The sequence below is a fragment of the Mesocricetus auratus genome, unplaced genomic scaffold, assembly GCF_017639785.1.
Source record: "Mesocricetus auratus isolate SY011 unplaced genomic scaffold, BCM_Maur_2.0 Super-Scaffold_100003, whole genome shotgun sequence".
NCBI classification, from domain to species: domain Eukaryota; kingdom Metazoa; phylum Chordata; class Mammalia; order Rodentia; family Cricetidae; genus Mesocricetus; species Mesocricetus auratus.
Genome location: NW_024429188.1, coordinates 118,283,471 through 118,298,379, shown reverse-complemented (window position 1 = coordinate 118,298,379; position 14,909 = coordinate 118,283,471). Strand labels below are relative to the sequence as shown.

General features: G+C 46.2%; 1 protein-coding gene across 7 annotated transcripts in view; it reads left to right on the top strand.

Moving 5' to 3' along the window:
- The first annotated feature begins 1,072 nt into the window (after positions 1-1,072).
- The window catches only part of Pdzd4 (PDZ domain containing 4), a 35,436-nt gene continuing 21,599 nt past the window's right edge, over positions 1,073-14,909 (top strand). For 3 of the 7 annotated variants that reach the window (XM_013125894.3, XM_013125896.3, XM_013125893.3), the window contains exons 1-2: positions 1,073-1,747; positions 10,909-10,935. In XM_013125894.3, coding sequence (XP_012981348.1) covers positions 1,688-1,747; positions 10,909-10,935 — 87 coding nt within the window. In that variant the 5' untranslated portion in view covers positions 1,073-1,687. The remainder of the gene's footprint in view (positions 1,748-10,908; positions 10,936-14,909) is intronic. The other 4 variants (XM_005086940.4, XM_005086939.4, XM_040744768.1 and 1 more) reach the window with 2 other exon arrangements.

The window sequence follows — 14,909 nt, the reverse complement described above, 5'->3', positions numbered from 1 at the left end:
TCCTGCCTGACCCCACATTCTTTATGAACATTACCTCTAATAAATCAATTGAACACAACAGCCTATGAGAAACAGAGAGCAGCAAACAGTTTCTGGCTGAGTGAAGAAAGGACCACCCCATCATTAAGCTGAGGAAGAGCTAGCTGTTCTGCAGGGTTCAGGTCCCTGAAAGAGGCTGGGTGGTAGGCTACTGTCAACTTCCCTGAAAGTTCCCTTTTAAGGAAGCCAGTGAACAAGGTTATGAATGCATGCTTCGACTGGCTACCTACCTTCCTCCCCCAAAGTCGCTCTGTTTGTTAGGGTTTCCTTCCTTCCTTCCTTCCTTCCTTCCCTCCTTCTTTCCTTTCTTGAGACAGGGTTTCTGTGTAGCCCTCACTCTCTAGACCAGACTGGCCTTGAACTCAGAGATCCACCTGCTTCTGCCTCCCAAGTGCTGGGAGTCCTGTCATATCAGAGAAAAGGAGCAGGCTGTGGGAGGGAAGAGGAAGAGAAGTGGGGTTAAAAGACAAGTGTGAGGAGTGAAGGCTGAAACTGAGAAACAGGTAGGCAGCAGTTCCAGGGCAAGCAAGGTGGGTGCCCATGAAGGCCTCAAAGCATGAGGTTTCTCCTTTCACCACCTACAGCACTCCGTGCTTTTCTTTTCTTTAAACAAAGGTATCCATTTCAAAGACAGCAAGGGAATGGATCAGTTAAGGCAGGGAACCAGTCATTAAAGAGAGACAGAGAGAAGAGTGGAGACATTAGGGGTGATATGTCCAGAACCTGTGAAATAGCCTCTCCTTACCAAGGCCCTGAACTCTCTCCAGGAGTCCAGGGAGGCTTCTTCAAACAGGACCCTCTTTCTCAGAACTACACCCAGCAGACAGGTCCGCTAAACACCTCGCCATCGGACACAGGCGTCACCACCAGGTGCCAGGGGCTCCACTGCCCGCTACCACCCAGACCCCGCCCCCAGCTTCCCGCGCCGACTCTCGCGCCCCCCACCCCGCCGCTCCCTCCCGCACCCAGCCCCTCGCCTTCTCCCGCGCGCGTGCGCCCCGTTCCCGCACACCTCCCCTGTCGCCGCTGCGGCGCGCGCGTTCCCGGCGTCCCAGGCAGGAGCTGGAGACCAGCGACCGGCTGCGGGCCAGGCTCTGAAAGGGCGCCGCGAGCTCGAGAAGTGGGACCCTGCGAGGCTGCAGTTGGCGCGGGCCTGGCCGCCCCTCTGTCGGCGGGCCGGGCCGCCGCGCCTTTCGTGGAGGCTGGGCTCCGGGGCGGCTGAAGGCCATGGGCGGGAGCCGGGAACGACAGAGGCAACGGCAGCGACAGCGGCGGGCCCGGCGGGCGGGGAGGCGCGTGGCCCACGGCCCCTGACGGCCCCAGCGGCCAGGCGTGCTCCCCCCGCCTCCTGGGGGGGTGCCGTAGCCAGGCAACGCCCGGCGCGCCCGCCCATCCCCCGCTGCCCTTTTTTTTCTGCCTGGGTACGAGGGAGCATGCCTGTGTCTGGCTTTGGCCAGCAAAGAGTTAAGTCGAGGGGCGTGGAGCTGCCTTCCTCTTGGGGGCGTGCCCCCCTTCCCCGCTAGGCTGCTCGGCCCCCCGCGGTAGGGTATGGCCCTGGGCCCGCTCCCGGGCCCCGTGGTCCCACGCACCGGTCAGTGAAGGACGCCTTCCTCTTCCCGCCCTCTTCTTTCCCTCACCGGCCAGCACCATGGGATGTAATATGTGCGTAGTCCAGAAACCGGAGGAGCAGTACAAAGTAATGCTTCAGGTAGGGCGCCTGAGCTGCTGGGGCGAGGGGCGCAGGCCGGCCAAGGAAAACTGTAAACCCCAGGGGAGGGCCACGTGGAGGAAGAGAGCAGGTGTGGGAGGGAGAGAGCGCTCAGACAGGAAAAGGTAGGGAGTCGATCTCACCCTCATATGATGGTTTGCTGGCTGCTCATGTCCTGTAGGAACCAGCCAGGGATGGAATGAACGGGTGGAGATAGGTGTTCGAGGCACATCACCAGGCACCCCAACGAAGTACACAAGGACAACGGACCGTATGTCCAGATCAGCCCGGGTGGGAAGTTAGGGAATTCTGTCTTAGGACTGAGAAGTGCTCTGTGGCCCGCGCGGAATGGAGGTTTCATAGTAACGGGCTTGGTTCTGGGCACATGCTACCCTGGTTGGACCCAGAACCAAAGAAATTGTAGAGTTCCTGCGGGCCAGAGGGTAAATCATGTACTGGCAGGCCAGACTCAATACGTAGACAACCGAGCTGGGTTTGGGTACCCATTCTCGCACCCAACTCTGGCCTGACCCAGTCATGACTGTCGACTCCCCGGCCTCCGGCATCTTGGGTGAGTGGGTAACGCCTGGATCGGTGATGCCCAGTATGCGCTCTGTCTGTTAGCATCCGCTTTGGCCTGCTGGGCCTTGGGGACAAGAAGGGCGATGCCAGCGACACGTGCAGGGCGGGAGGAGACACCCTGCTGCATCTCTGCTCCTTGAGCCCAGCCCCTTAGCCACGAGTGGGGTTTCCTTGCCTGTGCGTGCAGTAACTACGTGAGTGCGTGCTTGTGCCCCGTCTCTGTGTGCGGAGGCTCTCCAGCCCCGCGCGTGTGTACTTTTTGTGTGCACCCTGCGAGTTGTTTAGAGAAATGTGTCCCAGATGATGTTCACTGAGATGTACAAGGGCTAAGTGTAGAGAGGTAGAGATCACAGGGAGTTAGGACCAGGAGCAGATGTGGGCGCACACAGGTGAGTTTAGTGACTTGTGCCTCAGCTATTGAGTTTGTTAATCAGAACCAGGGAACAAGTGCGCGCAGGAGGTGTTGGCTCTGAGAGAACCTGTAGGCTCCTGGACGAATAAAAGAAACTCCTTTCAGGAACTCGGCGGGAGTAGCAGAGGAGATGGTGTCAATCATAATAGTGGGGTGGTATTGAGGTGGCTTCGGGAGTCCATCATTTTTGCTGTGATCTTATCTGCATTACTAGCAGGAATAGTAAATAATGGGCAAAAGATGGTAGGCATGGAGCCCGAGGTTGGGGATGTTCTTGTTCCAGCCTGTTGGGGCTTCTGGTCTCTTCTGCTTGGCTCTGGTCTCCCTTTTTCTGTCCTCCCTAATTATTCTCTCAGCCAAACCCTCCCCATTGCTGTTTCTCCTCTCTTGTTCCCACTGTTTGGAGCCCTCACCTCCCTCATCTGTCCGTTTCCACCCTTCCTAGTGGGATAAGAATCTGGAATGACCTAGTTTGGAACCGACAAAAGGGGTTCAGTAAAACCCGTTGGATTTCAGAACTAGGGCTACCTCTATTGGGGTTTCAGTGGGCTTGAAGGCTGAGGTGACCCTAGATGGGGGAGTCCCTGCTGCACTTCTTAAAAGAGAACCCCACCTCTCACAGAAAGGACTTGCCTTCAGTTAGATGGCTGGCTAGAAGGGAGGCCACTGCAGAGCAGCCTTCATCCTCTGTGCTCAGCTCTCAAAGGATGCTACTTCTTTAAAATTCGGTCACAACTTTCATTTTCTTGCTTCTTGGCAGACCAGCTGGTTTTTAAAAGCAGAGATCTCCTTTCAAATTAAGACAAAAGGAATGAATGTAGAAGGTATATGGAAAACAGTGAAAGCTATTCAGTAGCCCAGGTGAGGAGCATTTGAGAAAGGCCTCAGGAGAGATTCCTTAAACATGCGCACTTCCCCCATATTGACTGCCCTTCTCCTGGTCTCTTTCAAAGTGACTTCATTCATATCAACTCATGGCCTCTGCAACTTGCCGGGTAGAGACTTTCTCACCATGTCACACTAGAACTTAAAAGAAAATCATAGCTTTATTGACATCAAACTCAAAGGCCATACAATGTATCTTTTTGTTTGTTTGTGTTTTGTTGTTTTTTTTCGGAGACAGGGTTTCTCTATTATTTAGGAGGCTGTCCTGGAACTCGATCTGTAGACCAGGCTGGCCTCGAACTCACAGAGATCCGCCTGCCTCTGCCTCCCAAGTGCTGGGATTAAAGGCATGTGCCACCAACTCCCGGCACAATATATCTTTTCAAAGAGTACAATTTAGTGCTTTTGGCTATTGTGGATAATGCTACAACGAATACTGGTATACAAATGTCTGAATCCCTGCTTTCAATTCTTTTGAGTAATACCTAAAAATGGAGTTGCTGCATCATATAGTAATTCCCACCCATTTCTTCCAAGTGATGGTACCATTTAACACTAACACCAGAAATGTATGAGTTCCAATTTCTCCACATGCTTATTAACATTTGCACTTTACTGGTGATCTCTTATAGCTAGTTTACGGGTGGGTATATAGTGGCAGCTTTTCGTGAGTTTTTTGTTTGCTCAGATGAAGTACTGGGGATTTGATAATTTGCATATCTATTGGCTAAATGCTGTAGAGCCTTTTTTCTTGTGCTTATTATCCATTTACATATTCACTTTGCAGAACAATCTGTTCATTATAATGGAGCATTCTAGGTAGTATTGAAGTTCTGAAGTAGTTGGTCCTCCAACTTTTATCTTTTAAAGATTGTTTTGACTCTATTGGGTCCCTTGTTTCCTTGTGAATTTTGGGATCAGCTTGTTTTTATGAAAATTTACTGGGATTTTGATTAGGCAGAATTGAATCCATATATCAGATGGTAGAGTATTGCTTGTTTATTTGGGCCACATTTTTATTTCAAATATGGCTTGTTTAATTTGTTAAATTTATGTCAGGATTTATTATTATCATCATCATCATCATTTTTAATTGCGTATGGATTGGGTGGCCTGATGCCTTCAGAGGCCACAAAGGGCATCAGAACACCTGGGACTGGAGGTACCCCTGGAATGGCATTATGGGCATTTGTAAGCCGTGTGGATGCTGGGAACTGAACCTGGGTCCTCTGCAAGAGAAGCCAGTGCTCTTAACTGATAAGCCATCTCTCTAGGCCAAGTATTTTATTGTTTTTATACTATTGTAAGTGGAATTTCTATTTAAAACAGCCTAACTACATCCCAGGTTACTCTAGAATTTACTATGTAGCAGGCTGGGCTTGAATTTATAAAAGCTCTCTTGCCTCAACTTTTCAAGTACATGAGCCATTATGGCTGACTTGGAATTGTTTTCTAAATTTCATTTTGTCTTTCTAATTGCCAAAGCATAAAATAAGTTTTTTTTTTGGTTTTTCAAGACAGGATTTCTCTGTGTAGCTTTGGAACCTGTCCTCTGGAACTGGCTCTGTAAACCAGGCTAGCCTCAAACTCACAGAGATCTACCTGCCTCTGTCTCCTGAGTGCTGAGATTAAAGGCATGGACCACCACCGCCCAGCTAGAAATACATTTTTTTTAAAGATTTATTTATTATGAATACAACATCCTGCCTCCATTGCACGCCAGAAGAGGGCACTAGATCTCCTTATGGATGGTTGTGAACCACCATATGGTTGCTGGGAATTGAACTTAGAACCTCTGGAAGAGCAGTCGGTGCTCTTAACCTCTGAGCCATCTCTCTAGCCCGAAATACATTTTTTTTAAAGCTGTGGAGGTGAAGCCTACTACTTTTTACAAGCTAGACCAGCCCCCTACCAGTGAATTAACAACCTCTCCCACTGGTTTACTTTCTTTTTTAAATAATAAATTATTTATTTTTGTGTTTTGTCTGTATGAGGGCATCGAATCCCCTGGAACAGGAGTTATAGACAGCTCTGAGCTGCCATGTGGGTGCTGGGAATTGAACCTGGGTACTCTGGAAGAGCAGCCAATGGTTCTTAACCGCCGAGCCATCTCTCTAGGCCCCTGATTTTCACACACTGATGTTGTATTCTGCAGTCTTGCTTAGTTTATTTTAAACCCTTTTTAGTGGATTCTTCAGAAATTTCTATATACTGTGATTATGTTTTGATAAATAGAAACAAATTTACTTATTCCCAATCTGGTTGCATTTTGTTTTTCTTGACAATCTGTTGTGACAAAAACCTCTACTACACTGTTGAGGATGTGGTGAGAGCAGACATCTTTGCCTTGTTCATAATCTGAGAAAGAAAAGTGTTCAATTTTCTACAAGTAAGGAGGAGAGAAGCTGTTAAAGAAGCTCCTTTCTGGCCCTGGTTTGTTAAAAAATTTTATAATGAGAGATTATTTTGTCAAGTGCTTTTTCTGTGGATTTGTTATCTATTTGACAGTTAAGATCTGTTATAGTCCCTTTAGCATGTCAGAACTTCATGCCCATGTCTGTTATTTCAGTTGTGCCCTTCTAGCTTATTAAGCAGGTTGGAATATGCTTTCCAGACCTCCCTCTGGAAAAAAAGGAGTGTGCCACCTCCCTTGATTAAAAGGGTGACTGCATGTTGAGGTAGAAAGGAAGAGTGGAAAATTGGAAGCAGCATGCATATGCTACCATGCTGGAATACACCTTCCCAGAGTCTTACTGATGCTTCTGCTTGTCATCTCCATCCTTCACCAGCAGACCCTCTTGTCTTTCATATATCTAATAAGGTCCCACATTCTAAAGACCTTATCTTTGTCTTCCCTGTTATCCTAAACTTGTCATTCCTTCTGTGTTGGTGCTTAGTAAATCAGCCTCCACAAAGGTACCTGCTCTCTCCACTGGAAGCCACTCATTTCTTCCAGGGAGCATTATGCCCACCTATGACATTAGAGAAGGGTAAGTTTAGGACAAGGCTAAGAAACATAGCCAGCTAGCCCCCCACACACCCCGCCATTTTTCAGACAGGGTTTCTCTGTGTAGCCCTAGCTGTCCTGAAACTTGATCTGTAGACCAGGCTGACCTCAAACTCACCAAGATCCATCTGCCTCTGCTCTACACGCACCCCCCACCCCCAGTGCTGGGATTAAAAGTGTGCACCACCACTGTCCAGCTAGGAATCAGTTTTTTACCATGTAGGTTCCTGGGATAGAATGCAGGTACAGATCATCTTTTAGGTCTCTCCTCTCTCCCTTATCCTCATGTAGCCCAGACTGGCCTTGAACTCTGTAGTTGAGATGACCTTGAACTCTGGATTTCTCCTTTCCCTGTTTTTGAGATAGGTCTAGCACACGCTTGCCTCAAATGTGTAGGTGAGACTCACACTTCAGCCTTTGGTGTCAAGTAGCAAATTGTTATTATTATGTGGTTCTGGGGACTGAACACAGGGTCTTGTATATGCTAGGCAAATGCTCTACCTCTGAACTGCATCCCTAACTCTTTACCTCTGAGTTTTGAGGGCTGTCTGATCCATTGAAATAAATTGTGACAGAACATTAGCAGTTGCAGGGATGGGCACTGCAGTAGGGCTATCCAGATCCTCGGGTATGACACCAATCACTACTGTCTGTTACAATGGTTTTGCAGGTATGTAGACAATATACAAAACCTGTTTCACTTCACATTCCAAAGGCATGCAGTTATCATATGGTAATCATACCTCAGTTAACTTAAACTCAGAACTTCATGTTTACACAAGTACACCCCATAGTAAATGTTTCTTTTCAGCCCTGTGGGGTATCTCCATGGTCTACTCTATCCTTTTCCTCGAACAGGTTGATGTGGTAGTAGGTAAGAGTAGTTCTGCCCCCAACCCTTACCTGTAGGCAAGTCCTCGAATGGCTCTGTGCCTCAATTTTCCCACTTGTTAAGTAATAGTGAAAGAGCTGATGAAAGCAGCTTGAATGTATCTTCTTTGTGGTCAATGTTGTATTACCAATCTGTACTGAAATCCATATTATAGAAAAAGCAGGTATTGGGTATCTGTAAAACAGCAGGAATAGACTCATACCTTTGAGTCCTAGCAAAAACTACAGATTTGGGTTAGAAGCATATATATTTTCTTCAGTGCAGAAAACCAGGTATAGATTGGACACTTCCAAGCATCAGTTGCTGCTGATGTGAATGCTAGACTGGTTGGTAATACTAATACATCTCAAAATTTTATGTCCTTTTTTAAAAATAAAAGTTCATATAGGCTTCAGAGGATCAAAAGTCATAAAACTTGGATCCACTTTTCACAGGTCAAAAGGATTCCAGATAAGTACAGCTTAAGTTTTTCCCAGCTGTCTATTCCTGAGGATGGTATTTTCTCTCTCCTGGTCTTAGGACCCTTGCCCTTCCCAATTACTAAGACTATGGGCCTAAAAGTTCCTAGTTTGAACTTGTCTCAACAGGTTTCCACTTCTGGCAGATACATCCAAGCATCATTCAGTGACTGAAGACTGTCTAATCTTATTCTGAGAGTTTCTCTAATATGAAAGAAAAGGGAAGAAAAAACAGAGGAAAGGGCTCAAATTGTCAGGAAGTAATAGCAGGCTGGGTGAGTTAGGAGAGGGACAGGGACAACAGTAGAGGCATAATTTGCACAGACGGAACAGGCTGAGAAGTTGCAGACCCAGGTGCCAAGATGCCTTCCTTTTCATAATGCATTCTCTCTTATCTTCACTATTGCTTGGAACAGGTAACATTATTTTATCATTCTGATCATGGCAAACTGTAGACCTTGCCCTTGCTTCTCCAGGTTACCTGGAGGCGGTGGGAGCTTTGGCTCCTGGCAGCTTATATTTATTGTGCTTGGGAAAACTGAACAAACACCCAAAGCACATGGTTTAAGGAAGTTGGCTGTTGACCTTACAGGGCATTCCTTTTTGCTGTCAGCTGGTCTCTGGAAAGGCAGTGAAGCCTCAGCCAACTGTAAGCCAGCATTACCCACACAGCAGCAGCTTTGGAAAAGGGGAATGCTGGAGCATGATCTGGTTTCTAAAGGAGTTTTTGTAGAAGACTCTAGTATGCCCCCTCTCTGAATTCATGAGCTCCTCCTCCACCCCAGGTTTATCTCCATCCCCCCCAACCCCCCCCCCGCCAGACTTCACCCCCACCAGAGGGAGATCCTTGTTCAAATGTAAATCCAGATTAAGAGCAATGGGGTGGGGGGTGGTTGTTTGCTTGTTTTTGGAGTCTGCATTTCCTTCTCACAAGCTGGGAATGCAGTTGTTTTCCTGATGATGTGAGGGCTTCAGATAGGAAGCTGGAAAAGGTCTGTGAAAGCCTCAGGTTACTTTAGTATCAGTGGGGAAGTGTAGTATTTTTACAAATAAATAGTAAGACCTCACCACAGACCTATTAAATTACAAATCCCAGACTTCCAGAGGACATTGTCTGAATTAGGCCTTAGGGGCACAGTCTATTCTTTACCAAGTGCAGTTGGAACATACCCACTTCCTCCAATACTTAAAAAGATTTTGCAGATTCAATTCCCTTGTCCTTCTCTGCTTTCCAGCCCTGGACAGGTGGATTCGGAATGGATACAGAGAGATTGGGAGTGATGATTGAGCAGCCACACCCTTTCCCCGGTTGGTAGATGTGAGTGGAATGTGTGCTGTTGCCATGCTAGAAGTTAAGGCATTTCATTACCATCAGTGGAATTCACTTAGGCAAGGGTCACCCCCATTACTGTGAAAAAGAAAAAGTGTACCTTATGCTAGGCATGGTGATACACATGTAATCCCAAGATTGGGGAGGCTGGGTAGCCTGAGCTTTATGACAAGAACCTGTCACAAACAAAGTATAATTTATAAAGGGAGCCTTATTTGCATCCATTACCTTGACTATGTGATGAAGCTGGCCATCCTCAACCTTGGAATACAGTGGGGCAGAAGTAAGAACACTGTGTTTCACTGTGTCATCACGTGTCCAGTATTCTCGCTAAAATAATTCATCTGAGTCTCATCACAGAGGACAAGTCAGCAACTGTAGATTTTGGAATATCCTTCTGTAAGGACTCTGCCAAGAGGCCATGTCATTAAAGGTGAAAAAGAAAAAGTGGATAGGTTGTTTAGACTAAAGTAGACAAGGGGCAAAAGTGATGTGTGCTCCTTGATTTGATCCAGGATTAGAAGAAATTATAATGGTGTTGTGATATTTTGTTTGCAATCATACAAATAAAGCTTGTCTGAATATCAGAAAAGCAAAGTGCCAAACCACTAGAGAGTTCTTACCTTTACCAAGGCTTAGACCAAAGGACCGATGCTATCCTCAGATTGCATCTCCAGACTGCACTGCTCTCCACCAAATCTCAGACTACAATGAGACTGCACTGAGCTCCTGCCTTGTATTCCTCTCTAGTGTTGGGATTAAAGGCATGTCATCCCAAGTGCTGGATCAAAGGTGTGAGCTCTGTTTCTCTTTTACACTGATTCATGTTCATGTAGCCCAGTGTGGCCTTGAACTCACAGAGATCCATCTGCCTCTGTCTCCCCAGTGTGGGGATTAAAGATGTGGCCACCACTGCCTCTATGGCTAACTAGTGGTTGTGTGTGTGTGTGTGTGTGTGTGTGTGTGTGTGTGTGTGTGTGTGTGTAACTAGTCTCTTAAGTCTTAACTAGGTGTGTGGCTAACTAGTGTCTGAACTCTTAAGTAGGTGTGTGGCTAACTAGTGCCTTAGCTGTGCATTCTGATCTTCAGGCAAGCTTTATTTGTTATATTACAAACAATATATCACTACAGGGTGTCATGGTACAATTGGAGAGTTTCGGAAGTGCCAGGTGGAAATTGTGATAAATTAGATGATATGGTGAATGGAGTGATGGTTTGGGGTTTCCTAATGCTTCTGCAAATATGAGTAAGTGAAAACAGGTGTTCATTATGGGAAGATCTGGGTAAAGCGAACATGTAGGTGTTTATTCTTCTTGAAAGTTGACAGTTTTTGAAACCCTGAGTTGGGAAATCATAAATGGAGACTTGTTGGGCTACTGAGGTGGGGGAAAGGAATAAACCCAGAATTTTGAGAACCTGCTGTATTTCTTTGGGATTTCTTTTTACTTTGTTGAGTCACCTCGGCATCCCAATAATATTCGTCTGGGCATAGGAATCTGCTTCCAGCATATCTCCTGTACATTCCAAAGAGCAGAACTAACAGCCAGCTGGTCGGTGGGAACTGGAGGCTAATTTCCGGTTTCTTTTCTCCCCAGCCTCAGACTCCTCATCTGAAGAATGGGGTAAGCTAACTGATTGTGGCACCCGGGTTCCGTAGAAATGATGTAGTTTCACCAGCTATCCCTTTGGTTGTCCATGAAAGTGCAAAGGACCTTTTCTCAAGCCATATAGGAAATCTCAAACCTTGTAGGATATCCCGAGGTAGGGCTCTTCTCTTGGCCCCACCTCCCCATTGCACTTCTGGAGACCTGGGACTACTGCTAGGAAGGCATCCCATCCCGGAGCTGGGATGAGATCAGGCCGAACAACACAATGCTGGGGTGGGGAGATCGGTTCTGGGGATCCTGTTGATGCCTCAATGCGCCTGCCTGCCCTGGCTGCCGCTGCAGCAGCTGCCATGCTCCCTTTGTCTGCAGCTTCAGATCCAGAAGGCGGGGCCAGCGCTCCTGGGGCCCCTGCTTATCTGCTACCACCTCGTAGCCACACAGTCACAAGGTCTTCTTGTTCCCGACCCCTTTTCCATCTCTGGCTTTTAAGAATTATTTTCCTCCACTAATTTTCATCAGAATTTATCCATTCCATTCCTGACGAAGCGCCCCCACCCCACCCCCAAAAAAGCGAGCAGGTGTCCTGAGTTGCTCCCATCAATCTTTGCAAAAGCTTCCAAGGAAGACTACGTCTACTCAGACTGAGCTTTATGGTCTGTCTGCCCTGCCCCCCCAGTTCCTTCTCCATCTATCTTGTTCCCCTCCCAAATCTGGTTTCTTGCCCTTGCTTCTCTCTCTTGATGAGTTTATTTTCCAACCTGTTAGTGTCAGGGTGCCCCAAAACTTTCCACTGATTTTTCCACTTCATGACCTCCTCCCTCATGATCTCAAATCAAGAAGCATTTGTAATTAAATTCAGCAACAGTTGAGCTTAGTGGTACATGCCTTCAATTCCAGCACTCAGGAGGCAGGTGGATCTCTGTGAGTTTGAGGCCAGTCTGGTTTACAGAGTGAGTTCCAGGACAGCAAGTGCTACACAGAAAAGCCTTGTCTGAAACGAAACAAAACAAAACAGAAACCAAAACACAAAATCCAGCAACAGTGGTTACAGGATACTCAAATTGGTGGCTCATGCTAAGTGTAGATAGTACTGGAGATGTTTATGGGTCTCAGGACCTTCAAGCTGCAACTAAGGAAACATGGGAGGACCCAGCCTATAATCTCTGTTTAGAAGGGAAAGGAAATAGGAACAGGAGTTTAAAGATAATGTCTGCTACAGAGAGTCCATTATAGGTAAGATCCTTTCTGAAAACAAGGAAGTAAGCATTTCCATTTCTAGCTAAGCCCCAACCCTGGAGTTGTCCCTCCTCTCTTTTATAAGGACATTCCTAGGTGCGGTGGACATCAGCAACAGCTTTCATCTTTATTGTGGTAAAATACACATAATGTAAAATGTGCTATTAGTGACATTTCATCTATTCACAATGTTCAACCATTAGCACTGTCGTTCCAGAGTGCATTCATTGCCTCCAAAGAGAACTGAGACCCATTAAACTGCCACTCCCCACTCACCTTCCTTTAGCTCCTGGCAACCATTATACTGTTTTCTGTCCCCATGGATTTGCCTGATGGAAACCTCCCATTTAAATGGAATGCCATATAATATGTGCCTTTTGTGTCTGCTTTCTATTGCTTAATATAAGCCATTTTTAAGGTCCATCCATGTTTGGGCATCTCAGCACATTCATCTTTCCATTCTGTGATAGAACAATAATCCACTTTGCATGGATCTCAACATATTTAGTGGTTGGTCCCATGTATGCAAGAGAACCCAACCTACTCTGGCTGTCCTGGAACTCGCTCTGTAGACCAGGCTGGTCTCAAACTCGATCGTCTGTCTCTGCCTCCCAAGTGCTGAGATAAAAAGGCCCAATTATACAATTATGTCCTTGAGCATGCAGGGAGGCTGTGTTACAAGTCCTCTACCCAAACAAAGAAGCAGCTACCACTGGTCCTTTCAACTTTTTTCTTTTTAGCTCAGAGTTGAAACAGAGCTCCTCCCCATCTTCCCAGGCTTTTACCAGTAATCAGCGGTGCTTTGCCCCTGGGACTATGGGCTACTCTCATCACAAGATGCCCAATCTGGGCGCCTCTGACAGGACACTGGAGATGGCACACCTGGGGCCCTATTTTCCTCATGTATACTCCATTCATTCACACCCTAATCTCAGCATTGGGAAGGTAGAGACAGGAGGACAAGAAGTTCAATAGTTCAATGCCAGCCTGAACTACCAAGACACTGCCTTAGAATAAAAACAATTTGCTTTCGGTAATTTAACCTGAAATAAAATAATAGTATTGGGTTATGTAGGTACCTGTGTACCATTATAGATGCACTAAGCATTTCTTGGTTGTGTATTTAAATTTTTTTAGATTTTTTTTCTTCTTTCTTTCTTTTTTGAGTTTTAGAGACAGGACTTCTCTGTGTAGCCCTGACTGTCCTGGCACTCACTCTTGTAGACTAGGCTGGTCTTGAACTCATAGAGATCTGCTTGTCTCTGCCTATGAGTGCTGGAACTAAAGGTGTGCACCACCACCACTGCCCAGCCTTTTTTTCCATTTTTTAAGACAGTTTTACTGTGTACTTCTGGCTGGCCAGGAACTTATTATGTGGATCAGGCTGTGTTCAAACTTTAAGAGATGTACCTGCTTCTGCCTTCCAAATGCTGAAACTTAATGCGTGTATCACTATGTTCAGCTTGGCTGTATATTTAAAAAGTGGTTAACTATGTGGTAGGTGTATTCTACCACAATAATAACACTGCCTCAAATATCCTTATAATTAAATTTGAATAATAGTTGCTTTTTCTTAAAGGCATTTCTTATTACTTTATAGAAGGCTGACTATTTTATACTTTGAGGTAAAATTCTGTTGGCTGTTTGTCTGGAGGGGATACTGAGTCAGGCTGGAATGAGGAGTGTCCAGTGCTGTGATATCTGGAGATGACCACTGGTCTTGGGACTCCTGTCCCAAGGGTTCCAAACTCAACAACAAATCTAGAAGTGAGCAGACCTGGGTGCTGAGAAATCCATCATCCAGAGGAAACAAAGTCCCAGGCCAAGGGGTAGTGCCCCTGGGTGGCAATTGCTGGAGTCTTCAGTATAGATCTTTGAGATGTTCTGTATCTTTTGTGCTTGGAGTACATCAAAAAAAGATGTGGTGCTAGTGCAGAATGAAGGAGCAGCTGATGTGAACAACCTTGAGGCTTGTATTTGACTACAACACAGACCTTGGGGATTGCCATCGAAGATGAGTCATTGGCATCTGGAGTGATTTGGAGGTATAGGAAATCTTGTATAAAGTATTCTTCTGGATTGTTATGAAGTAGGTAGTTTGCACTTGATAAAGGAAACATTTTTGTTTTCTGCCAATGGTCTTTCTCAGTAGGTGACATTATTTTAATAGTAAAAACAAAGTAAATTCCTGTCAGATTGTTCTAAAGGAGGTACAGGCTTGTATTTGAAGGAAATGATTTTTAACCCCACCCCCACCCCCACCCCCTGTAATGGAGATGCTACTAGGCAATTGATCTGTTGCTAAACTATACTCTCAGTTCAGAAACCTTTTTATTGAATTTTTTTTCTTCGAGACAGGATTTCATGTATTTCAGGCTGGCCTCTGCCTCCAGAGTGCTAGGACTAAAGGCTTAGGCTACCTCCGTCCAGCTGCCTGCTTTCTTTATGTTTTTTGTTTGTTTTATGAGACAGCGTTTCTCTGTGTAGATTTGTAGACCAGGCTGGCCTCGAACTCACAGAGATCCGCCTGCCTCTGCCTCCCAAGTGTTGGGATTAAAGGCGTGCGCCACCAACGCCCAGCTCTGCTCTCTTATACAACCCAGGACTATGTGCCCAGGGGTGGTACCACCCATTAATGGTCTGGGCCCCTCTAACATCAATCATTAATCAAGATAATATCCCACAGATTTGCTTACAGAGAAATCTTATTGAGGCATTTTGTTAATAAAGATACTTTTTCCCAGATGTGTCTA